Source organism: Muscardinus avellanarius (genome assembly GCF_963383645.1).
Source record: "Muscardinus avellanarius genome assembly, chromosome: 9".
Classification (NCBI taxonomy): Eukaryota; Metazoa; Chordata; class Mammalia; order Rodentia; family Gliridae; genus Muscardinus; species Muscardinus avellanarius.
This window is the reverse complement of record NC_137795.1, coordinates 49606560-49632579: the sequence shown is the minus strand read 5'-3', so window position 1 is coordinate 49632579 and position 26020 is coordinate 49606560. Positions and strand designations below refer to the sequence as shown.

General features: G+C 42.2%; 1 protein-coding gene across 4 annotated transcripts in view; it reads left to right on the top strand.

Moving 5' to 3' along the window:
* MAGI2 (membrane associated guanylate kinase, WW and PDZ domain containing 2) overlaps nucleotides 1-25080 on the top strand; it is a gene marked incomplete at both ends in the record, with an annotated part of 1509512 nt that extends 1484432 nt beyond the window's left edge. For 2 of the 4 annotated variants that reach the window (XM_080701938.1, XM_080701937.1), the window contains one exon: nucleotides 24428-25080. In XM_080701938.1, the coding sequence (XP_080558064.1) occupies nucleotides 24428-25080 (653 nt within the window). The remainder of the gene's footprint in view (nucleotides 1-24427) is intronic. The other 2 variants (XM_080701939.1, XM_080701940.1) reach the window with 1 other exon arrangement.
* Nucleotides 25081-26020: the final 940 nt, after the last annotated feature.

Here is a 26020-nt window from a genome sequence, read left to right as displayed (position 1 = left end):
ACTATTTCCATTTATTATGATTTATCGCCTGTTTAGCACCGAAGAGCCAGGCACAGTCAACAGAAGACGGGAATTTAAAATGGTTTTTCTTTCTGCTCTGAAGGCCCACAGACTAACAACAACCTGCCCAAAGTAAAGGAAAGATTATCCACACTGACGAGGATCAGTGACTAAGGACATCTTGAGAAGGTTTAATTTTCCAGATGACAAAGAACAAGACTTGCTCATTGCGATTGCTCCTCCTCATTGACCTGGAGCACAGAGTAAATTGATTAAAGAGAGGGAATTTCTGGTTTCTCGCCCATCAGGAAAAGATCTGCCGTGGATAAACAAAGTCACCTAACCTCCTTGGCAGGAATCTGGTATTATTAGCCTTTGGTTCCCTGCCTGATTTAACCCCACACTGGCGTTTTTAACCACTAAAAATATATATAATTGATTAATTCAAGGTTAAGAGATAAGACCACTGTGTGTGTGTGCGTGCGTGTGCATGGAGGGGGGGGCGTGAGAGAGAGAAGCTACTCCCCCAGCCCTTTTTATTTTTGTTTGCAAACAAAGTCCAGGTTGCGAGAAGTCTTGCTAGGTTACTGAGAGGCCTGCTGGGTTGCTAGACTGTCCTCAAACCTGCTATCCTCTTATCCCAGCCTCCGAAGTACTGGGATTACAGGTGTGCACCGCCACACCCAGCTCAGACCACTTACTTTCCCATCACTAGTCATATCTACAATTTAGGTAACTGAGAGCTTTTTAACTCAGCTTTTCAGAGCATGCAACATTTTAATTTGTCCTTCAGGTTGTCAGCAAAAGAGAAGAGCGGTCAGGGATGTAGACACGGGGTCAGAACCATCTGGAAAAAGAAATCTCAGGAACATATTAAATGAATAAACAGTTTTAAATTTGTTCTTTATGACAATAGCTAACTTACTAACCTACTAACTTTTTAACCTATAAGTGAGTATTAAACACCAATTAGAATAATTTTAAATTTTAAAAACCACTGTTAACATCATTCAGATACCCTCTCCAGTCATAGCTGAGATAGTCAAGAGCTGGTTACCGCAGGCCCTGAGTGATTTTCTGAATGGCCTCATGGGGTTCACTATGCTGGTACCACAGCAGGAGCCTCGCTTAGTTAAAACGCCCACTCACGAAGCCAACAGGCTCTCCTTTGGATTTGAATACAAAAATTGGCTTGTGAAGCTTAGAATTTCTCCTTCTCAGAAAAGTGTCACTCACAACAATGCCCTTGGCAGGTCCCCGTCAGACCTGTTCTTTCCTTGAGTTCAGCTAAACTGCCCCCTACAGGTCACAGATTCTGATTCGGGGTCCCTGCCAGGGGGAGGCCGAGATTCTGCATTTCCCACCAGCTCCCTGGGGTACAGGCCCAGTGGTAATACTTTTGAGTCACAAAGCTTTAGAAACTCCTACAGATAATGTTCTCACAAATCTTATATAGTGTGGCCCAGCATGGTGATGCAAACCTATAATCCTAGCACCTGGGAGGCTGAGACAGAAAGATTGCAGGTTCCAGGCCAACATCAACAACTTAATTCAAATAAACTATTCATTCTAGAATAATTGTACAGAACAGTTGCAAAGATGATACAAAGTCCCCACATACTCTACATGCAATTTTTCCATTTATTAACATCTTATACTAGTATGCTATATTTGTTACAATTAATGAGCCAGTATTGTTGAATTATTTTGAATAAAATCACACTTTATTTTTATTTCTTCAGTTTTCATATGCTATCCACGGGGGTACATCCCCAGCCCTGTTTATGTTTTTCTGGCTTTGAGACAAAGTCTCAGTTGCCAAGTCTGGCCTCAAACATACCGTCCTCATACCTCAGCCTTCTGAATAGCTGGGACGCATGCGCTACAGTGCCCATCAGGAATATAGGAGTTCATTTTAATACTCAGACATCTTTATATACACTTTCAATTGTTTCCAAATACCGTCCTCATACCTCAGCCTTACGAATAGCTGGGACGCATGCGCTACAGTGCCCATCAGGAATACAGGAGTTCTTTTTAATACTCAGACATCTTTCTATACACTTTCAATTGTTTCCAAATAATATGCCAAAAGTATATTACAGTGGGACCTGTGCCAAGTCTTTAAGCTACATGTGGATTAGGTCACGTCACAACAGCTAAGCCTAACTTTATATTATTAAAAATGGTACTGGGGATTGAGCTCAGAGGTGTTCTGTCTTTGAGCTACATATTTGGCTCCTTTTTCTTTTTTCTTTTTTTTTTTGTTTTTGTTTTTGTTTTATAATAAGGTCTCACTAAGTTGCTGGATTACCTCAAAATTGTGATCCACCTGTCTCAGCCACCCAACCAAGTAGTAGGATTTCAGGTGTGTGTCACCATGCCTGCACAAGTTTTATTTTAATACATTCTTCTCCAAAAATTCGTGGTTTTATTAGTTTTTTATATTCTTTTATTGGTACATTATAGTCTCATATCATAATATAAATCATGTTGACATTGGCATACGTGCACACGGTACCTGGTGGCCTCCCTCCCCCAGATCCCTCTTCACCCCCTCATCCCCCATACAGAGTACTGAGACTGACATTGGTGTTTTCACATATGTACACAAAGCTGATGGTAGTAATTCCTTCGATGATCCTCACTCTTCCCCTCCTCTTCCCCTAGACCACCTCCCTGGTTTCACTGAGGATTTTTCTCCATTATCTGGAGTCCCTCTGGTATCCCAATTACTCTCTAGCTTCTACATATTAGAGAAAACATATGACCCTTCATTTTCTGTGACTGGTTAATCTCACTTGACATAACAGTCTCCAAGTCTTTCCATTTTCCTGCAAATGACATCATTTTGTCATTTTTCTTTATTGCTGAGTAAATTCCATTGTGTGGACATCATATAATTTTGTAATCCATTCATCTGCTGATGGACACCGAGACAGGTTCCATAATTTAGCTGTTGTGAATTGTGCTGCTGTGAACATGGGTATGCATATGTTACGGTACTTCTCTGGTTTCAGCCCCTTTAGAAAGATCCTCAGGTCAGGAGTGGTATAGCTAGATCATATGGTGGATCCATTCACAGTTTTCTGAGGATTCTTCACACTGATCTCCATAGCAGCTGAACTAATTTCCAATTCTACCAACAGTGTAGAAGAGTTCCTGTTTTCCTGTATTTTTGCCAACACTTATTATTTTTTGACTTCTTGATGATCACCATTTTGATTGGAGCTAGATGGAATCTCAGGGTGGTTTTGATTTGTATCTCCCTGATTGCTAATGATGTTGAATATTTTTCATGTATTTATTAGCCATTTGTATCTCTTCTTTGTGATGTGTCTGTTTAGTTCAATTGTCCATTCCCTGATTGGGTTTTGTTCTTTTTTTTTTTTTTTTTTTTTTTTTTTAGTGTAAAGGCTTTTTAAGACTTAGTATATTCTAGATATTAGTTCTCTATCAGAGAATTAACTGGCGAAGATCTTCTCCCATTCTGTAGGCTTTCTCTTTAGACCCTTGATGGTTTCCTTTGATGAGAAGAAACTTTATTTTAATGTCATTTCATGTATTAATTTATGTCTGAACTTCCTGAGCTTTGGGAGTCTTATTGAGGAAATTTTTACCTGTGCTTATATGTTGAAGTATTGAACCTATGCCCTCCTCTAGTAGCTTCAAAGTTTCTGGTCTCACTTCCAGGTCTTTGATCCATCTCCAGTTGATTTCTGTGCAGTGTGAGAATTAAGGATTTAGTTCCATTTTTATACAACTAGATAACCAGTTTTTCCAACACCATTTGTTGAAATGGCTCTCTTTTCTCCAAAGTATGTTTTGGCACTTTTGTAAAAAATCAATTGGCTCTAAGTGTGTGGATTTGTTTCTGTATCTTCTATTCTGTTCCATTAGTCTATGTGTCTGGTTTTGTGCCAGTATCATGCTGTTTTCTATAATATAATTTGAAGTAAAAAATTGTGATGTCTCCTGGGGGTTCTTATTGCTGAGAATTGCTTTGACTATGCTGGGTCTTTTGTCTATATGAAATTTATGGGTGATTTTTCTATGTCTGTGAAGAATGACATTGCTATTTCAATAGGGGTTGCATTGACTCTGTAGATCACTTTGGTAGAACAGCCCTTTTGATAATATTTATTCTGTCTATCCAAAAGCAAGGAAGATCTTCCATCTTCTAAGATCTTCAATTTCTTTTTTAGTGCTTTATAATTTTTATTATAGAGGTCTTTTACCTCCTTCATTAGGTTTATTCCTAGGTATTTTATTGGTTTTTATAGTATTGTGAATGGAATTGTTTTCTGAATTTATTTCTCAGTGGATTCATAGTTGGCATATAGAAAAGCCACTTTTTTTTTTTAAGGTTAATTTTGTATCCTGCTAGTTTTTTTTTTTTTTTTTTTTTTTTTTTTTGGTGGTACTGGGGTTCCTGGAAGCCCTTCTACCTCCGGGCTACACTCCCAGACCTAATTTTACATTTTCATTTTGGAAACAGGGTCTCCTAAGCCAGCACGCGCGGCTGGCTTCGAACCTGCGCGATCCTCCTGTCTCCGCCTCGCAAGCGCGGGGATTACAAGCGTGCGCCACAACGCCCGGCCTGCTAGTTTTTTTAATTGTTAACAATCTCTAGTAGTCTTCTGGTTGAGTTGTTTGTTTGTTTGTTTGTTTGTTTGTTTGTTTGTTTTGGTGGTACTGGGGATGGAAACCAGAGGCCTTTTACCTCGGGCTACACTCCCAGACCTATTTTATATTTTATTTGGAAACAGGGTCTCTTAACCCAGTGCGGCTGGCTTTGGAACCTGCACGATCCTCCTGTCTCCGCCTCCCAAGTGCGGGGATTACAAGCATGCGCCACCATGCCCAGCTTGGTTGAGTTTTTTGGATCTTCTAAATATAGGATCATGTATGTCATCTACAAATAGAGACCATTTTAATTCTTCTTTTCCTATTTGAATTTCTTTGATAATCTTCTCTTTTGTTATTGCTCTGGCAAGACAAGGACTATTTGAAAAGGAGTGGTGATATTGAGCATCCTTGTCTAGTTCCTAATTTTGGAGGTAATTTCCACAATTTTTTCCCCGTTCAGTATAATGTTGTCTTTGGGCTTATTGTATATTGCTTTAATAATGTTGGAAAATGTTCCTTCTATTCCAATTTTCTGCAGTGTTTTTAACATAAATGGGTACTGGATTTTGTCAAATGCTTTTTCAGCATCTATTAAGATGATCATGTGATTTTTTTTTACCTTATTTCTATTTCTGTGGTGAATAACATGTATTGATTTGTGTATATTGCACCAGCCTTGCATTCCTGGGATAAAACCAACATGGTGTACAATTTTCTTAATGTGGTAGCATTCGCTCATGGCTATTATTTTGCTTAGAATTTTGCATCTGTGTTTATCAATATAATGTAATTTTCTTGTGCAATCTTTATTCTGTTTTGGTATAGAGATGATACTGGTCTTATAGAAGATGTTTGGAAGAATTCCATCTCTTCTGATTTCATATAATAACTTGTGAATTAGAGTTCAATTTTTCTGTTAAGATTTTTTATAATTCAGCTGGTAATCCATCTGGATCTGGGCTTTTCTTTGATTAAAGGCTTTTTATTGCTGTTTCTATCTCCTTGCTTGCTATTGATCAGTTTAGATTTTCTGTATCTTTTGGTTCAATTTAGGTAGGTTGTTTATATCCCAAAATCTTTTGAATTCTTTCATGTTTTCCAGTTTAGTAGAATATAAAATTTCAAAATAGTTATCTGTTGACCATCTGGATTTCCCTACTGTATGTGGAGAGTCTTCTTTTTCATTTCTGATTTTAAGAATTTGGATTGTTTCTTTATTTTTTGGTTAAGTTGGATAAGGGTTTATCAATCTTGATAAACCCTTTTCAAAGAACCAGCTTTTTGTTTTGTTGGCCCTTTGTATATTTTTGTTGTTGTTGTTGTTGTTGTTCTCTATTTCATTGATTTCTGGTTTTAATTATCTCCTGCTTTCTTCTGGCTTTGGGATTAAATTGTTCTTGTTCGCTAGTTCCTTTAGGTATGTCATTGAGTTGTTTATTAGGTGACTTCTGTTGTTCTTATTTAAGCACTCACTGCTATAAATTTTCCTCTTAAAACCATCTTCAAAGTGTTCCATAGATTTTGGTATGTCATCTCACTGGTTTTGTTTAATTCTAGGAATTTTTTATTTCTCACCTTATTTCTTTTCTGATCCATTTCTCATTCAAGAATGTATCATTCAGTCTTCATATATTTATATAATTTCTTTTGGTCTTCCTGTTGTTGATTTTTACTTTCATTCCATTGTGATTGAGAAGATACAGGGAATTATATTACTTTTTTTAATTTGCTGGTACTTTGTGGCCCAGAATGTGATCTATTTTGGGAAGATTCCATGAGCAGCTGAGAATAACATGTATTCAACTGTTGTTGGTTGAAATATTCTGTATATGTCTATTAGGTCCATTTGGTTTATAGTGTTATTTAGGTCTGAAGAGTCTTTACTCATCTCTTACCCAGAAAATTGATCTAGTGGTGTGAGTGGTGTGTTGAAGTCTCCCAATATTATTCCACTTGGGTCTATTTGAGGCCTAATGTCCCAAAGAGTTTGTTTTAAAAAAGTGGGTGCACCCACATTTGGGACATAAATGTTTACTATCATCGGTATATATTTTTGTTGGAGTGTTCCTTTTATTAGTAAGAAGTGACCTGCTTTGTCTCTTCTGATGTGTTTTAACTTAAAGTCAGTTTATCAGATATGAGCATTACTATCAAAATTTCTTGCCTTAGTGGGGCTGGGGCTATGGAGAAGCTTGTGGAGCTTATGGAGAAGTTTCTAGCTTTCTGAGCCTTCATTCAGTAGGCTGAATTATTTCACCCCACAGACACAATGGTGGCTGTCCTATGGTGATCACTAGAGAGCCTGCAAGGGCTTGGCAAACTGCACACTCTAGGTTCCTCCCATCCAAATGTCTCTAGAATATTTCTAATAATTCACATTTCTGTTGTATCTATCTGTATCCCCCACCCCCACCTCTGCAGGGGCAATTTGCAACTCACAGACCTTGCAAGTTTCTTCCTGAGTTGTCAACCAAGTCCATATAAATGAGCAGGACAGTATCGTGCTAGAAGGGCTTATTAACTCACAGTCTTGATACGTGTTGCTCAGGTCCCTGAAGGCAGAGATGAGTTCAGAGGCAGCTATAGGATCTAGCTGGGCCATCTGGGTAGTCAGGTGTTTGTTGGGTATGGAGAGAAAAGTGGGACTTTTTTTGATGATGATCTATATTCGCTGGTTTGACAAGGTTCTGTTGCTTCTTCTTTGCTGGAGTTGGTCTCTAAGAGCTCTGGTCTAGCAGCTGCCAGCCCCACACGGTCTCAGCAATGCCTCCAAAAATTCTTTATAAAACCCCAAACTCATTGCAATATAATTAAAATTAAATTATAACACTTAGCAAAACAAACAGCAAAACAAACAAAAAAGGGCAATCAGCTGCAATAAACTTATGCCAAAAATGTCACATTCAAAATGACAAATTGGCAAAGAATTTGTAGTAAAAATTTATGAAAAAAATACAAATTTCCATAAAACATGGAAAATGCTTAATCTAACTTTGTTTTGTTCCCTTAGATATTTCTAGAGACTAGAACAGTTCCTAGCATGTGGTAGGCACTCAATAGATATGTGTTGAATGAATTAATAGACATCTGACAAGTCTTCAGATCAAACAGAAAAAAGATAGGGATAAGAACAATTTGGGTACCATAATTGGTTTAATAGTTATATAGAGACTTCAATACTAAATAACTACAGAATGCACATTCTTTTCATAAAACATGACATACTCATATAACTATAAATTATCCCACAAAGAAAATGTGTAGGCATGTATAGGTGTGTGGTATATCTCTGCATGTCTGAATTCTGCACGGGAAAAAGTAAGGATACACAGTTTAGTAGTAGTAGTAGTAGTAGTAGTAGTAGTAGTAGTAGTAGTAGTAGTTTCCTGGAAACCCTTCTACTTCTGGGCTACACTCCCAGACCTATTTTTGTACTTTTTTATTTGGAAACAGGGTCTCTTAAGCCACCACGCCCGGCCTACAAAGAAGATTTAAAACGCAGGGATTTTCATGCTTGGGAGGCTGAGACAGGAGGTTCGCACAGGTTCAAAGCCAGCCTCAGCTACTTAGTGAGGCTCTCAGCAACTTAGTGAGACCCTGTTTCCAAATAAAGTATAAAATAGGTCTGGGAATATAGCCCGGAGGTAGAAAGCCTCTGGGTTCCACCCCCAAGTACCACCTAAAAAAGAAAGAAAAAAACCACAGGATTTTTTTTTTCTTAAAAAAAATTATTAAAAAGTATGACTTCCTACTCACAGGTTTGCAAAAGTCCCCTGCATCTTCCCTGATTTGGTAATAAATCACAAAAGGTCAAAAGATGATACTATTTGAAGAAATAATTTAAAAATGAATCACTTAATCATGACATAAACTGAAGATTTATTACAATGAAATAATAAGAACAGTCCATGATTACATGTCAAATAAGATTATTTTAGGATACAGAATATAAGTTGTCTGTAAAGGGGAAGCCAGTGGCAAAATGATCCATTAGGATGGTACCTTAATAATCTAAATGTAAGGTGAGGAGGGTTGTGGATGAACTTGGGATCATGAGAATGAACCTGAGAAACATTTTGAAAGAAACCCAGAGGGAACTTAATACGTGATTAAAGAGATTAGGACAAGGGAAGTTGTTGAAGACTTCAAATGTCCTCACTGGGTAGGTCTAAACCCACTTGTTCTCCAATCTGTATTCCCAATCTCAGTGATTGGGAATCATGCCATCATCCATTGTCACACAACGAGAATCCTGAGAGTCTCTGGGGACCCTCATCCACTTGCCCCCGCCCCACCCAGCTAATCCTGGTATCTCTTATTTCTGAGTATCTCTGAACGTGTTTCAGAGTTGATCTTGCCCTGTCCCTGTCCAGTCTCACCTGTCACCTCCACAGCAGAGCAGCCTACTACCATGGCTCCTGCCCCAGTGTCATCTTCCCATCGTCCCCCCAGCTCTATCCTCCATGCTAGTGATATGTCACTGGCGACCAGACTTCAAATCCCGCAGTGATTGTCTGACACCTGCTCAGTGACCCCACGGCCCTTTACATGTCCTGCAAGTGAAGCTGCTCATCATCTTCATCTCCTGCCATGCCACACCTCACAGCATCCTGTCCAGCCAGGGCCACCTATCTAGACACAAATGCATGCCCCCGCCCCAGATACTGTGCACAGAACTTGAGCAAATGAATGAGCGAATACAGGGAAGTCAAAATTGTGTAGCTATTCTAGAAAATAATGGACTTCTTCATTTTGGTGTATAAAAGTGAGAGATTTGGTTTTATCTCTTTCAAACTAGGCAAGAGCTGGGCATGCTCTAAAGTAGAAGAGAAGGAACTACTTAAAAGACTAATCATTGAAGAAACTGGAGGTAGCCAGGCACAGGGATGCATGCCTGTAATGCCAGACAGGAGGAGCAAGGTTTGAGGCCAGCAGCATATAGTTATTAGCAAGACCTTGTTTCGAAATAAAAAATAAAATAGAGCTAAGGATGCAGCTAAGAGGTAGACTGCCCCTAGATTCAATCTTCAGTACCAGAGAGAGACAGAAAGAAAGATGGAAGAAGGGAGAGAGGGAGGGAAGAGAGAGAGAAGGAGAGATTGATTTTGCTAATAACAAAATGATAACCTGCACAGTCTTCACTTAAAGCCATTTACTCAAGGAGGCCTCCCTGAACTCCTAAATGAAGTTAGGTGCTCATTAAATGCTTTTTGCAGCCCCTTTTTCTCTTTCAACTTTCTTTTTATCATACATCACATTTGATATCACGTGCTCCCTATCTGCCTCCTAAGGAAAAGGATGCCACTTTCTTCATGATGAATTCCCAGCACTTGACACTACACCTGGTACACAGTTGATGTTCAATATTAATTAACCTCATGATTAATAGTATTCCCCCCCCAAGAGTGATCATCCTTCTGTTGTTTGCCAATACCAACAAGGTAAAAATAAATTCTATTTCTTGATAAAAGCATCTCAAACAACATAGTTCTCCTATTGAAGCAACACAGATTTAGTAAGTTCTAATTTAAATATAATTTACTTGTCAATGTCAGTAAATTAACCACTGTTGAGATATGGAGGAGGAATTGCCATTATCCCTCTCCTGATTTGAAGCCTTCTTGGTCCCCCACTGCCTATTGGATGACGTTCTTGCTCCTAGGTTGGCACTCAGGGCTCCCCTGACCTGCCCTCCAGGCTTCTCTTCCATCACTTCTCCATGCACCCTGCCATCCCCACAGCAAACCACTGAGCCCTGCACCTGCTGACCCTTTCTGGAACACTCTCCTCTCCTCTTGCATCTATTGAACTCTTAAACTCCCTTCAAAGACAAGCCAAAGCTTGCCTTAAGTCCCATACAGAAAACAATCTGTTCTCTCCCTGCCTACCCTACAGTTCTCTATAGGTCAAGAAATCTGAAATAGTACACTCCAACTTCCTTGATATCACTATGTCTTGTTCATCTTGACCTTACCTGTGCCTCGCACGAGACTGTGTAAAAGTCCACACATTTTCTAGTGTATATAAATGAAAGAAAACTCCAGGTTCTCCTTGACTATTCCTCGTAACCCATATCCTACCCATCAGCAAGTAGAATTCAGCCTGTCTTCAAAAAGACATCCTGAACCAGGTATGGTGGTACACACCTGTAATCCCAGTACTTAGGATGCGGAAAAAAAGAGGATCACAGGTTCAAAGCCAGCCTCAGCAATTTAGCAAGGCTCCCAGAAACAAAATAAAAAATAAAATAGGGCTTGGAGTATAGCTCAGAGGTAGAATACCCTTGATTTCATTCTCCAGCACAGAGAGAGAGCGGGGGGGAGGTTCTGGCCCCCTCTCACCACCTCCACTACTACCAAGTCCAAGCACTGTCACCTCTTGTCTGAGCTACCACAACAGCCTCCTGACTGCCAGGCTTGCTTTGTGTGTGTGATAGGAACAGAGGTACTAGGGATGGACCCCAGGAGCATTTTACCTCTCAGCTACACCCCCAGCCCTTTTGATTTTTCTTTTTGAAATGGAATTTCACTAGTGTACAGAAGGTCTCACTAAGCTGCTGAGGCAATCCTCAAACCTGCACTCCTCCTGTCTCAGCCTCCCAAGTACGGGAAATTGAAGGCATGTACCATAGTGTCTGGCCTGACTGGCTTTCTAAACCTCATCTGCAGTCCATCCTTTCAAAACACTGCTTTTCTGCTTGGCCCCATCCAGTGGCTCCAATCTAGCTCCTCTCTGAAGCCATTGATGTCCTAGTGCATCCCGGCCTTCACCTCTCAGGCCTTGCTGCTCCAAGCATGCCAAGCAAGCAGTTTCATCAGAACCTCTGTGTTGAGCTCTCACAGCCCTGGACCACATGACCTCCTCTTCCTCTGCATTCAAGTGCCTGCTTCATGTCACCTTCCCCAACCACTCTGTCAACAACACCCCGCATTCCGTAGCCTCAGGTTTATTTTTCTTCATTGCACCAATTTTATCAGACTTCCTATTAGTACCTATTCATATATCCATTTACTGTCTCTTTCACTCTGATAGTAAGGCCCATGAAGAGAGAAACAGTGCTTGCTGCCGGCGTGAGAGTGAGCACCTGAAATCCCGCTACTTGGGAGGATGAGACAGGAGGATGGCAACCTCAAGGCCAGCCTCAGCAACTTAGTGAGGTCTTGTTTTAAAAAAAAAAAAAAAGATCAAGGGATGTAGTTCAGAGATAGAATGCCCCCTGGTTCAATCCTCAGTGCCAATAAATACATAAATAAATACATAAATACATAAACAAACAAACAAACTTGCTTCTCAGGTGCATAGACCTGCATAACACAAAAAGTAGATGCTCAGTTTGTTGAAATTTTTCTTAATATGGCAGCTAGGTACAGGGTCCACCCAAAGAGCAATATGAACATGAGGAAAGGCTTGTTAAAAAACGGAGCTGGTACAGAACAAACCTGCCTAAGGATGGCCTTCCTGAAATATGACAGCAACCACAGTGGACAGCTCCAGACACAACAGCTCTGCTTCCACTAACTCATCACCCCGGAGACAGGGTGATGATATAGCACTGGTTACACATCACTTGTGGCGCCTCCCTCTACGAATGCAGTCACCTTGTGTCTGAATCCTGTCCCTGAATGGTTTACAGAGGGGATGAAAGAAAAATTGTGAGTGGGTTACTCCAGTGTAGGTCAGTGGTAGAGCACTTGCCCAGCATGAACGAGGGCCCCGCACTGCGAGAGGGAAGGAGAAGGGTGAGAGAAAGAGGGAGAGGGGAACAGAGGGGATCCTTTGAATAACTCACTTTACTTCTCCATCCTTGCCAAGATGTGGCTATTATCAGTTCCCATCATTTCTCCCATGAAATAGGTACCTATGATTGATTACTCTCATCTCTATTTCAGCTCTCTGCCACTTCAGACAGGGCTGTATTTTCATGATGAACAACACGATTCTAGAAAAGCTTTAAGAATAAAGGTGCCTTCTGAAGATTAAAGTAAAACCTCTTTAATTCAGATTATTCTAACTGTAAACTCAGAATTCATGATCAGTCTCGCTGGGCTGAGGTTTATCTTGGTCCAGTGGTGAGGAATGTGGAGGGAGGTTTACTAAGCAAAGTAGAGATGGAAACACTTTTTGCAAAAGGTGTGCAACCAGCTAGAGAGAGAGAGATAGAGAGAGAGAGAGAGAGATAGAGATAGAGAGAGAGAGAGACTTCTTTACATGTGCTTAAAATCACTGTATCAGCACCATTAATTTTTTTCCACTTTAAAAACTGAGGTATAGGCCGGGCGTGGTGGCGCACGCTTGTAATCCCCGCGCTTGGGAGGCGGAGACAGGAGGATCATGCAGGTTCGAAGCCAGCCGTGCTGGCGTAAGAGACCCTGTTTCAAAAATATAAAATAGGTCTGGGAGTGTAGCCCGGAGGAAGGAGGGCTTCCAGGAACCCCAGTACCACAAAAAAAAAAAAAAAAAAAAAAACTGAGGTATAATTTACATACTAAGAAGTTGCCCTTTTAGTGTAGAATTCTATGCATTTAAGAAAAAACACAGTTATATTATGACTTCCATAGTCAAAATATAGAACAGATCTATATCCCCCAACATTCCATCATTCTCCATTATAGTTGAGCCTTCTCCCACCTCCCAGCTCCTGGAAAACACGAGCCAGTTGTCTGTTCCTTTATTTGCCTGTTTGACAATATCACATAGGTAGAATCCTACTGTGTAACAGCTTTTGAAACAGGCTTCCTTCAGTCATAGCACCACATCCACGTTGCTGGGTGTGTAAGCAGTGAGGTCCATTCCACCCACTGACAGTGGAGGTCTGCTGTCCTCCGTGTTTATCCACTCACCAGTTGATGGACACTGGGTGGTTTCCAGTTGGGGGTGATACTTAATACTTACTATAAAACTTCATATGCAGATTTTATGTGAAGGTAAATTCCCATCTCACATAGGCAGGCACCTCAGAGTGGGATTACTGGGTTGAATAGTAACTAAATGTTTCACTTTTAAAGAAACTGCCAGGCTGTTTTTGAAGTAGCTGTTCCACTGACATGAAGCACAGGCCAGTAATCCCAGTACTTGGGAGACTGAGACAGGAGGATCAAAGGTTCCAGAACAGCCCCAGCAACATAAGAAGCCTCTCAGACACCTAGCAAGACCCTGTTTCAAACAAAAAAATAAAAAGGGCTGGGGTGTAGCTCAGAATACCCCTGAGTTCAATCCTCAGAACCACAAAAGAATAAAGTAGCTGTTCATGTGCAACAACTGTGTATGAGGGTTCTAATTGCTCCATATTCTTCCCAGTTATTTTCAGTTGTGCCATGGTTGCTGCTTAATTTTGGCCACACTAATATAGTTGTAGGGCTTCTCACTGCAGTTTTAATTTTTATTTTCTACTAATGATGTTAAGCATTTTTTCATGTGCTTATTTGCCATATATATATATTTTTTTCTTGGTAAAGTAACCATTCAAATATTTTGCCCATTTTAAAAAATCCTAACTCAAACTATTACTGATGTGTGTATAAAATGTACATAAGTCATACACCTTGTTTTATTTGGTCTTCATAATTCTGGGAGGGGAAATAGAACAGGTATTGTTCCATGTCACAGATGAGAAACAGAGACTGAAAATGGTCATATGCTTGCCCAAGTTCATACCAAGTGGCCAAATAAGAGCTAGAAGCCAGGCCTCCCGATTCATCCTTATGTTTGTTTGTTTGTTTGTTTGTTTGTTTGTTTGTTTTTTATGGTACTGGTGTTTGAACCCAGGAGCTTTCGACCTCCAAGCTACATCCCCAGCCCTTTTTATTTTTTACTTGGAAATAGGGTCTCACTAAGATGCTGAGGCAGGTTGTGAATCTGTGATCCTCATGTCTCAGCCTTCCAAGTACTGAAATTACAGGTGTGCACCACCACTCCTGGCTGAGTTGCTGGACAGTAGCACCATGGTTCTTAGAACCATGAATTATGACATAATTATTATTATATGTGAGACACACAGCACAGTACCAACACATATGAAGCACTCAATAAATAGTAGATCCATTATTAACAGCCCTACCTACCACTGAGATTTGGCCTTGATACTGCAGAGGAGCTGAAACTCGCCACAGATTGACCCTGTACCTTAGACTGTGCTTTCAAAATGGGTGCAAATGTAAAGCTTCAGCAAGCAAATATGATCACCATTTTAAAAGTTATTAATGTTTATAACACCTAGTTTACACCTTTCTGGTAATAAAGGTGAAACAAATACATGTTTGAAAGCCATTAGCGGTAACTCCAGACTGGAAACGGTGCTTCAGAAAGTGCAGAGATAGTGAAAGAGGTCATTTGTTCCAAAATATCTAAGATGCACATTTCTCTTGTTCATATTTTTGTCGCAGAAAGCAACCAGATCCAAGTGATCCATCATGGTTTGAACGCAGTCCTTTGGCAGGACTTTTTCTGTAGAGCACCAAATGACTTCACATTACTGTCCTTTGCTCTATCCTAGTCATTTCAATATTTATCAAGAATATTCCAAACCAGGCGTGGTGGCGCACGCTTGTAATCCCCGCGCTTGGGAGGCGGAGACAGGAGGATCACGCAGGTTCGAAGCCAGCCTCACTGGCTTAAGAGACCCTGTTTCCAAATAAAAATATAAAATAGGTCTGGTATTGTAGCCCAGAGGTAGAAGGGTTTCCAGGAACCACAGTACCACCAAACAAACAAACAAAAAAGAATATTCCAGCCAGGCATGGTGGCACACACTTGTAATCCCAGCATTCGGGAGGCTGAGACCAGAGGATTGCAGTTCCCGGACAGCCTCAGCTACTTAGTGAGGCACTCCACAACTTAGTGAGACCCTGTTTCAAAAAAAAAAAAATAGGGCAGGGGGTGTAGCTCAGAGGTCAAATGCCCCTGGGTTCCATCCCCAGACCTGAAAAAAAAAAAAAGAATATTCCAGATTAGAAGAAAACAGATCCCAATATAACCACATCAGTATTCTTTAGCCTCAGCCAACTATAAGCTTCAAAAAGAATGGTTTACAGTAAGAATTAATATCAAATCCATGCATCTCTTCACAGAATAAGTTTGCTATTTAGCAATAAAAATATTTGTTTCTCAAACTGACTCAGTGTTCCCAACACCTAATGTGAATATTTTCAACTCAATTCTGGTTTAAGGAGTAGCACTGAGAATATTTAAAAAAAAAAAAAAACTATCTGGGCGTGGTGGTAATCCCCGTGCTTGGGAGGCAGAGGCAGGAGGATTGCGCAGGTTTGAAGCCAGCCACACACGCTGGCTTAGGAGACCCTGTTTCCAAATAAAAATGTAAAAATAGGTCTGGGAGTGTAGCCCGGAGGTAGAGGGTTTCCAGGAACCCCAGTACCACAAAAAAAAAAAAACCTAATATCTATCCCTGCTCACACTTGTAATCCCTGTACTTGGGAGTCTTAGGCAGATCATGGGTTTAAGGCTCACTCAGCTACTTAGTGAGGCCCTCTGCAACTTAGTAAGACCCTGTTTTGAAATAAAGAATGAAAAATAGGGTTAGCAGTATAGGTCAGAGGTAGAATGTCCCTAGGTTTCATCTCCAGTATTAAAAAATAGAAATAAATAAAAATAATAATCTGCTTCAGACAATACTTTTGATGGAAGGTTAGGTTACATCACCCCAGAAGAAGAGATGAGCTCCATTTCTCAATCTGAATATCAGACAGCAAGCTGCAAGCCAGGTGCAGTAGTGTGTGCCTATATTCCTAGTACTTGGAGGCAGAGACAGAAGGATCACAGATTCAAGGACAGCCTTAGCAACTTACCATGGTGTTCATCAGCATAGTGAGACCTTGTTTCAAAATAACAAATAAAATGGGGATGGGATGTAGTTAGGACATAGAACACCCCTGAGTTCAATACACACACACACACACACACACACACACACACACACACACAGAGAGAGAGACAGACAGACAGACAGACAGACAGACAGACAGCAAAGGGACCTAGTGATAGGGTTCCAGCTGAGCTACAACATCACCCAGAGTAGAAAGCCATTCAGTGACCCTGTTCCCTTACCTACCAGCTCTGTGACCTTGAGCAACATGTCTCAGTATCCTTCTGTGTCTCAGTATCCTTGTCCATAATGTGTGTCCACTTACATGTATTAATGTGAGTTAATACATTTTAGAAGAGTGCCTGACACCTGCTAAGTACCTCAATCAATGTCGCTGCTGCCTTTACTAGTAGTACCAATAACAGTGATACTATTATTATCTTCCTGAACATCCCAATCCAAAAGGTACTCATTGAGCTGGTTCTGGGCCCAAGCCCCATGTAAGAGGAAGAACACACAATACAGGCATCCTTATGGGGACTGAAGAACAGCCAGCCAACCCCAAAGCCCTGAGGCTATTGAGCTCTGGGGCAGATGGCAGGCCCTCTCTTCCCTGCTGCAGGATCTGGCTTTTCTCTAAGGCTTTCTCCCTTAGTCTACAGAACAGGATAAAATTAACTCTCCCTTGATTTGAGTTATGCTTTCCTCTTCAGTACAAATTTTTTTCTGGAGATAAGAGTCATTTGGAAAAAACCAATAATACAGATAACTTATTTACTGCCACAAGCAGTATGTGCCGAGCAAGTCAACTTGCTGGTTCCTGTCACTTGGGTTCTATTTCATGAAACAAGCAAGCTGTTGAAACACAGTTCCTGTAGATGAGGTTTTTTATCTCAACAGATGAAGTGAAAGGAGTGCATTTAGTTTTCAATATTTCTGGGCTCCTATGAGGAATGTAAGAGAACATACATCTTTTAACTCAAAAATAAGTAGCTGCACATGGTGGCCCATGCTTGTAATCTTAGTACTAGGAGGAGACTGGGAGCCTGAGATGGGAGGATCACAGGTTCCAGGCCAGCCTCAGCAACTTAACAAGCCTCTCAACAACTTAGCAATACTTTATTCTAAAATTAAAACCAAAAAAGGCTGGGGTATAACGCAGAGATAGAATATCCCTGGGTTCAATTCCTAGTACAATAAACAAATAAATATTTGTATGCATAATCTGTGTGCATATATACTAATATTATGTACTTATGTATTAATCAGTGTATGTTCTAGGAGAGATACAAACTTGATAGAAATTACAACAGAAAGGATAAAAGGCTTAATACTCACTTAAGAGGAAGACTTACTTCTCTCACAATGGAGCATAGGTGTTTAGGGTTCATCTTCCCTGGCAAGTTAGTTAATCACTCCTTTGATTAAAGCTTTTTGTTTGTTTTTGTTTGGTTTGGTTTGGTTTGGTGGTACTGGGGATGGAACCCAGGGACCTTCTACCTCCAGGCTACACTCCCAGACCTATTTTATATTTTATTTGGAAACAGGGTCTCTTAAGCCAGCTAAGGCTAGCTTCGAACCTGCATGATCCTCCTGTCTCAGCCTCCCAAGCGCGGGGATTACAAGCGTGCGCCACCACACCTGGCATCCTTTGCTTAAAGTTTAAGTGAAGCCTAGCAAGGCATGGTGGTACACACCTGAAATCCCCATACTTGAGAAGCTGAGACAGGAGGATCACAGGTTTGAGGCCAGCCTCAGCAACATATCAAGACTCTCAGCAACAAAGCAAGATCCTATTTCAAAACAAAATTTTAAAAAAGGGCTGGGAGTGTAGCTCAGAAGAACTGAACCCTGAGTTCAATCCCCAGTGCCACACACATACACACACACAAAGTTTAAGCAAAGCCTTTACATCCTTAGAGTTGATAAGATTCACTAAGTAAAAACATCTTTGAAAATTCAGGGGCACCTAACAATGTGCCCTTGAATCTGCAGCCTGTCTCTGGCTGGCTTCTTCCTTCAACACTCTGCCACTAAAGTTTTTTCCCCTCCACTTCAAATACACATTACCCTTTCACCACCATCCTCCCTATCAAAACTGATAAAAGTCACAGACACAAACTAACTTTTGACAGATTATAATTTAAATGAAAATTTTAAATTTTGCCCTGAAGTGTTTTGTTAAACAGGCATTTAGCTTCAGGTCTTCCATTTCTATTTGTGGAATAGATTTATTCATGCATCAAATATTCATCAAGCACTTACTTTGTGTGTGTGTGTCCGGCACTGTGCTGATTATTAAGCACACTGTGACCTACAGGACCATGTGGTCACTGCCCTCATGAAACTTACAGCTAGATGTTCACCAAACAAATAAGCGAATATATAATTACAAATTACAAATACCCTGAGGAAACATTCAGGATGCTGTCGAGGAGAGTGGGGTACCTGCTGTCGGTTGGCATTTTTCAGGGTGACATTCCAGAGTCCTAAAAATGACAGAGAACCCGCCACACGGGTAGTGGAGGAGAGCCTTCCACAGCAGGGGAGACTACAGCAACATCCCAGCAGGGAAGATGAGCTTGGTACATTTGAGAAACCGAACAGAAACCGGTGTGGGAGAAGAGAGAATGAATGGAGAGGTAGCTGGAGAGGCGGCACAAGCCAGATCATGTAGGCTTTGTAGGGTACATTAATAATTGGGATTTTAATCTAAGAACAATGGAAGTCCACCAAATGTTTAAAGCAAAGAATTGCATGAGCTAATTTGTCTCAAGGACTTTGTTGCGGATGCTCTAGGGAGACTCACTGGAGGTGGGCAAGTGTGGAAGGAAAGAGAAGAGTATGTGAGAAATGATAGCCTGGAAGACCAGTCCCTTGGGGAGGGTAACACCATTGTTTTTCCCATGGAGGGAGTGTGGTTCACAGAATACTGCTCTTCTTTGAACAACACTGAAATTCATCTTTGAAATTTTTTCTTTAATAGTCTTCCCAGAAGCATTCTACCTCCAGGATGCATCCCATCTCCCTTTTCACTTATTATTTTGAAATAGAGTTGTATTAAGTTGCAGAGGCTGGATTCAAACCTGCATCCTCCTTTCTCAGCGTCCCAAGTACTGAGATTACAGGTGTGCGCCACTGTGCCCAGCTGGTGTCCTCCTTTTCACTGTGATTGTCTTGAGCATCCCACACTTCATCCTTCCAGAGTCATCCCTGTATCTTGAACTATAGCAGAGAAAATGAAGATGAACTTGATAGAACCCACGTATATTGAAGAGAAGACTAATAAGATTTGCAGGTGCATTGTATTTGTGAGGTAAGGAAGAGAGATGATTGAGTATAACTACAAGAGATGGTTAGACCATTCGCCAAAATGCAAAGAGGGAGACAGTGCAGAATACGCACGGGAAGGAAAGATTTCTAGTTCAGACTTGCTACAATGAGGACGTCAATGAACCATGAATAGAGCAGGAAGGCAGAGGGATGTAGCAGCATAGGGCCAGCAGCACCGAGCTCAGCAGAGACAAGCTACACAAAGAGATGAGAACACCTCAGAGAGACTATGCAGAAAGAAAATTGTCCAAGACCAAACCCTAAAAAGCCAGGGAAAAAAGAGGAACCTACAAAGCCAAATAAGAAAGAACTGCCAGGAATTAAGTGTCAGGAAAGCCCCGCACCCGGTTTTCCTCAAGAAGTACTTGGCTATGTGAAACTTTGTGATGATAAAGTCTTGTTTTTTTTTGTTTTTGTTTTTTGTTTGTTTTTGGTTTTTTTTTTTTTTTTTTTTTTTGGTGGTGGTACTAGGGTTTCTGGAAACCCTTCTACCTCCGAGCTACACTCCCAGACCTATTTTATACTTTTTTATTTGGAAACAGGGTCTCTTAAGCCAGCGTGGCTGGCTTTGAACCTGCGCGATCCTCCTGTCTCCGCCTCCCAAGCACAGGGATTACAAGCGTGCGCCACCATGCCTGGCGTGATAAAGTCTTAAGATGAATATAGATAGCCATCTTCTGGACCTGACAACAAAAGAGGACTGTGACTTGACAAGAATAGCTTCAGTGGGGTGGGATGGAGTGGGAGAAGTCAGGCTGCAAAAGCCAGTTTGGAATGAAAGGCTTTTCCCTTGTAATTTCAGCCACTGGGCCTGGGGACATTGGGCAAAGGGGCTGCAGAAATCCCAGAAGGCTAGATGTGGCCTATACCATCTTTCTAGAATGTGCCCTTGTTTTTGTTTTTTCATTTTGTGTGCATGTGTGTGTGTGTTTTGGTTTTTTGTTTTTTGGTTTTTTTTTGTACTAGGGATTGAACCCAGGTACGTCCTACCTCTCAGCTACACACCCAGCCTAATGTTATTTCTGTTTTGAAACAGGGTCTCCCTGAGTTGCTGAGGAGCTCACTAAGTGGCTGAGGCCGGACTTGAACCTGAACTCTGAGGCCGGACTTGAACCTGAACTCTTCCTGTCTCAGTCTCCCTAGGACTGAGGTTATAGGAATGCACCACAACAAGCTGTGCCTCTCTCGTTTCTAATTTTAGTTACATCTCAGATAGAAATACACTGTGTAGCACATTAATAAGCATGGTCACATGTTTTAATCAGTGCCCACGTTCAGGAAAAAAAAAAAAAGAAGGGCAGGAGGGAGGAAGTTAAAGAATGAAAAAAGGAAACAAAATTATGGTATCAAGGTATCAGAACTAAATTTGATTAATTCTTCTGTCTATAATATGTCAAGATTTCATGAAAAATAAAATTTTAAATGTCTTCTCCACCAATTCGTGTCACCTTGAAGAGGCGGGTGACAGGTCAGGGCAGATAATAGCTGTGGTACCTTTCAGACCTTTGCAAGCTCATGACTAGTGGGCACCACATGTCTAGTACTGGAGAGTTACTTTGCACAAAAATGAAAAATATTAAACTGTACACAAATGTCCATCTTTTAAATCATTTTACTTTATGATGTAGTTAATTTTAATTTTTGATTAATATTCGTAATAGGCAGTAGCTTAGAACACTTTAGCTTTTAATTTCTCCCACTGTTAAGTATTTAATGATCTATAAACAAGCTCTCTGAAAATCTTTTAAAAGAAGAAGAATCCATTTGTATTTGTGAATGGAGAATCACTGGGGAAGCAAGAGTGGAAGGAAAGATAAGGGATCACAGAAGGATCTCCAAGGTCACCTGGGGCCATCTAACGATGGTCATTTATACATGCAACTTAATAGTATTCATGTTCCAGCTCAAGACCAGACACGTGGTAGATAAGACATTCAGGAATACTGTTCCATAAGGGGACCCAGCTACTATGAGTCAGCAGTGGCCACTAAGCATGTCCATCTCACCTGCTTTGATCCTGTTTGCCAGGCAACAGCTTGGGACAATTTTCTCAGTATGTGAAAAAAAAAAAAAAAAAGGGGGGAAGAAACTCTAAATTTTGCTCCTGATTGGCCCATTTGGTAATCTTGGTCAAATTACTTAACCTCTCTCTGCTTCAATTCCTCCTTCAGGAAATGGTGTGAATAATGTCAGCCCTCTCCCTGTGTCTCAGAAGTAATTTAAGGCCTGTTAATTGACTCTACCATATGTGATGTAATGGCGAGGAAAAGAGCTATTAAAATGTGAAATATCATTACTGTGGTCCATCTCAGAGATTACCATTGCACACACTACCCTCTCATTAGGCCTCTGAAGCCCCGTTTTAACTCTTTAGGGCACTGTCTTCCTACGTTGATGGAGTCACCACTATATTTGCTGGTTTAATTTTGGACTCTACTGCAGCCAAAGTAGGACAACTTCCCATTTTCACCGAATACATTTGCATTGTTTTAGTATATTCCTTGAGGTAACCAAGGATACCTGAGGTATAGCAAAAACACACCTGAGAATGGCTGACCTACTGCACTTACTCAAAACCTCCCCTGCAAGTGCACTCGTTAGCATGGCAACGTCAACAGAAGCCTGGTCCCTAAAGAGGCAGCTGCTGGGGTGCAGAAGAATGTGAGTCAGCTATGTGTAAATGGCCATTATATCCTTTGGGTTGAAAGGAGCTTTTTCCTTAGGAAGATGTATGCCTCACAGTCACAAGTTTGGACATTTTATTCCCATCTTACAAAGAAAGAAACTGAGGCTCAGAGAGATCTAGTGGTGGGTTCTAAATCACATTACTGGTAAAGAAATGCTTGAAACATTATTACATTCCAGCTCTTCTGATGCTGTCCTATGGCTTTTTACTCACTATATGAAAATGGCAATGGACATCAGTGTATGGAAAGAAGGAAGATGATACTGTAGCCAAAATACTATACTCAGGTCTCACATCAAAGACTTTTTTTATAACTGATTTGATATTCTAAAAGTAGCCAGAATTATTGGAAAAGTCAAACCCCCTGCCCTCTTTCTCTTATCTCTTTATAAGTCAGTATCAACAGTAGCATATTAGGATGGTACCTCAATTTTTAAAAAAAAAGGTAGACCCATAGCCGGACGTGGTGGCACACACTTGTTATCCCCGCACTTGGGAGGCGGAGACAGGAGGATCATACAGGTTTGAAGCCAGTCGTGCTGGCTTAAGAAACCCTGTTTCCAAATAAAAAGTATAAAAAATAGGTCTGGGAGTGTAGCCCGGAGGTAGAAGAGTTTCCAGGAACCCCAGTACCAGTACCACCAAAAAAAAAAAAAAAAAAAGGTACACCCTTGACATTCATGGAGTGGGTACACACAAGTTTACCCAATAGTCTGTGACTCATGTTCAGAGGCAGAAATTTGAATCCCAGGCACTAATAAAGCTGGACTATAGAGCTGAATCTCTTAACTAGTGAGGGACAGTCACCAGCTACCCACAATTCAATTAGGAATGTGGGTTTTGTTCCCTATTCATAAGCATATACTACTCAGAGAAAAATTATTCTAGAATGGTATTACAAAATTTGAGGATTTTCAAAGGTCATGAGATGGAATTTTCACAAATATCAAGAGTTCACTGTATTGAATTCCCTGGTTTAATTTTATCTTAGTGGCCAGAAACTCGAGGTTTTGCTCGTGGCAGTAACTAACTCATCTCAGATTCCTAACACATCTGTCCTTCTACTTGGCTTCTGACTGGTAGTTTCTTTAAAAAAAAAAAATCATTTGTCATTTTTATCATTCTGTTTTTATGTAGTGTTGTAAATTGTCTTAAGTCCTTTCGGGATGTAGATAAGTGTCCTAAATAAATGTTGAAAGTAGGCTTCCTAGAAAGAATCATTTATCTTAGTTGGGGGGGGGGCTTCCGTGTTAGAACTACAAAAAAGAATTAAGGACGACTTTTCAAGGCAAGATAACAATGATAGTATTTAGATGAATTTATCCAAATTGAGATGACCCGGCGGTAGCTAAGAATTATGCTTTGAGTGACACCTAAAGGTTGAGAAAGTTACTCTAGCAACTGCTTCCTTGAGGGACAGAGGCCAGTGCTTCTCCAACCTCGGCCTAGCACCACCCACCACCTTCACAGGCGCCTGGGCGCCGGTTCAAAACAGAGAAGTAGGCGGGCGTGGAGGCGCACGCTTGTAATCCCAGCATTCGGGAGGCTGAGACAGGAGGACTTGGGTTCGCGGACAGCCTCAGCTACTTAGTGAGGCCCTCTGCAACGCAGTGAGACCCTGTTTCAAAATAAAGAATAAAAAGTGGCTGGGGGTGTAGCTCCGAGGTCGAATGCCCCTGGGCTCCTTGGGGGAGGGGGGGCGCCAGATAAGTACCCAGGCTGTTTACTGCGGGGGCCCGTGGCCGGCTGGGTCCAGGGCAATCTGTATTTTCATCACCACCCAAGTGACTCCAATGACTGAGTTTGCGAGCCCTCGAGGCCCACGCAGCTGTGGCCGGGCGCAAGCACTGGCCTCCCGCCACCGGTGGGGCAGGATGGCGATGGCGGGAGGCGATGGCGGGAGGCGGCGATGGCGGGATTCGATGCCGGCCGCGGCCTGACGCCTGTGCTTGTGTCCGCAGACGAACCCTCCTCCTGGAGTGCTGCCGCTGCCGCCGCCCCAGGCCTGCCGGAAGTAGGCGTCTCCCTCGACGACATCCTCGCTCCATCCTGTCCATCGCATCCAGCCCCTCCCTCCGCCCCCTCCCACCCGCGAGGCCCCGCCCCGGCCTGGGAAAGCAAACGGGAACTCGACGTCAGGAAACCAAAGGAGCTTCCGGCGGGCGGCCAGAAGAAGCAGCGCCTGGGGGAGCAGGGGGAGCGCTCGGCGAGCCCGCAGCGGGCCGCGCGGCCGAGGCTCGAGGAGGCGCCCGGCGGTCAGGGGCGGCCCGAGGCCGGCAGGCCCGCCTCGGAGGCCAGGGCGCCCGGGCTCGCGGCGGCGGACGCGGCGCGAGGCGGCGGGAAGGAGGGCGCCCGCGCGGCGGCCGGGCCCGAGCTGGGCCGGCGCGAAGGCCCGACGGCGACGTGCGCGGGCCGGGGCGGCGCGGAGCGACCGGGCGCGCGCGAGGCCGAGGGCAGGGCGGGCGCGCGCGCGGGTGCCCGGCCGAGCCCGCGGCCACCAGGGGGCGCGCCCGCGCGCAAGGCCGTCGTGGCGCCCGGGCCCTGGAAGGTGCCGGGCTCCGACAAGCTGCCCGGCGCGCTCAAGCCCGGCGGCGCCTCGGCCGCCAGCAGATGAGCCGCCTCCGCGTGGGCCGCCCTTGTTAGGTTCCGTCTCATGGCGTTTTAATTTATTTTCACTGTCACACGCATAGATCCACGAGGCACCAAAGCCCGGGCGCATCCCACGGGTCCCCGGAGCTGGGGCTGCAGGCGCCCTTCCGCAGACCCGAACTGACCCTAAAGCCCCGGTTCCATGCGCGGGCTTTGGCAGCTATGGAAGAACCAAAATATAAAGTGAAGAACATCACAAGAGAGACGGTGCAGTGTAGCTTTAGTTAAAAAAGAAAAAAGAAAAAAAAATTTCCCCCACTGCATGAAGGATTTGGAAGTCATCCAAACTTTATATCAAGAAACTGGACAAGTTAAGAGCAATCACAAACTGGAATATCGCCTTAAAAATCAAACTGCACGGAGCAAGCTGAAACTGAGACAAGATTATATCTTTTAATTGATCTAAAGCGTTGTAAATAAATTGTTCTTGACATATCTAGACAGGGGTTAAAGGGTTTCTTTGAAACATTCAGAACTGTTCGCCCATGACATGTTTCCACGGCTCACCCTTGGCATCCATCACCGGTATTAGCAGTGCCCTTCCCTGTGTACTGCAGGATGACTTAGAAATCTAGTGAATTCATGGTGTGATGCCATTTTTACTGCCATTTCTGTGGTCAAATCATATTTCTGTACATTTTCAGTGGTAGGAAAAAAAGGTTTAAAAGTTGTATCCTAGGGAACAGTTTGCCATAAGTCATATTTCGCAGTTTAGCTCAGATCTTCATTGATTTTCCTCTAAAATATGAACTTTATAATTGAAAGACAGCAACTTGTGTAAGCAAGATTGGCAATGCTGCGGTTCCTTTATGAGAAGGCTTTCCTATTGTCCCAGGCGTGTAGAGGTAGCTTCTCTGTCAGCAAAGTTATATTTTACTTATGTCATTGCCTTATTTTAAACTCTC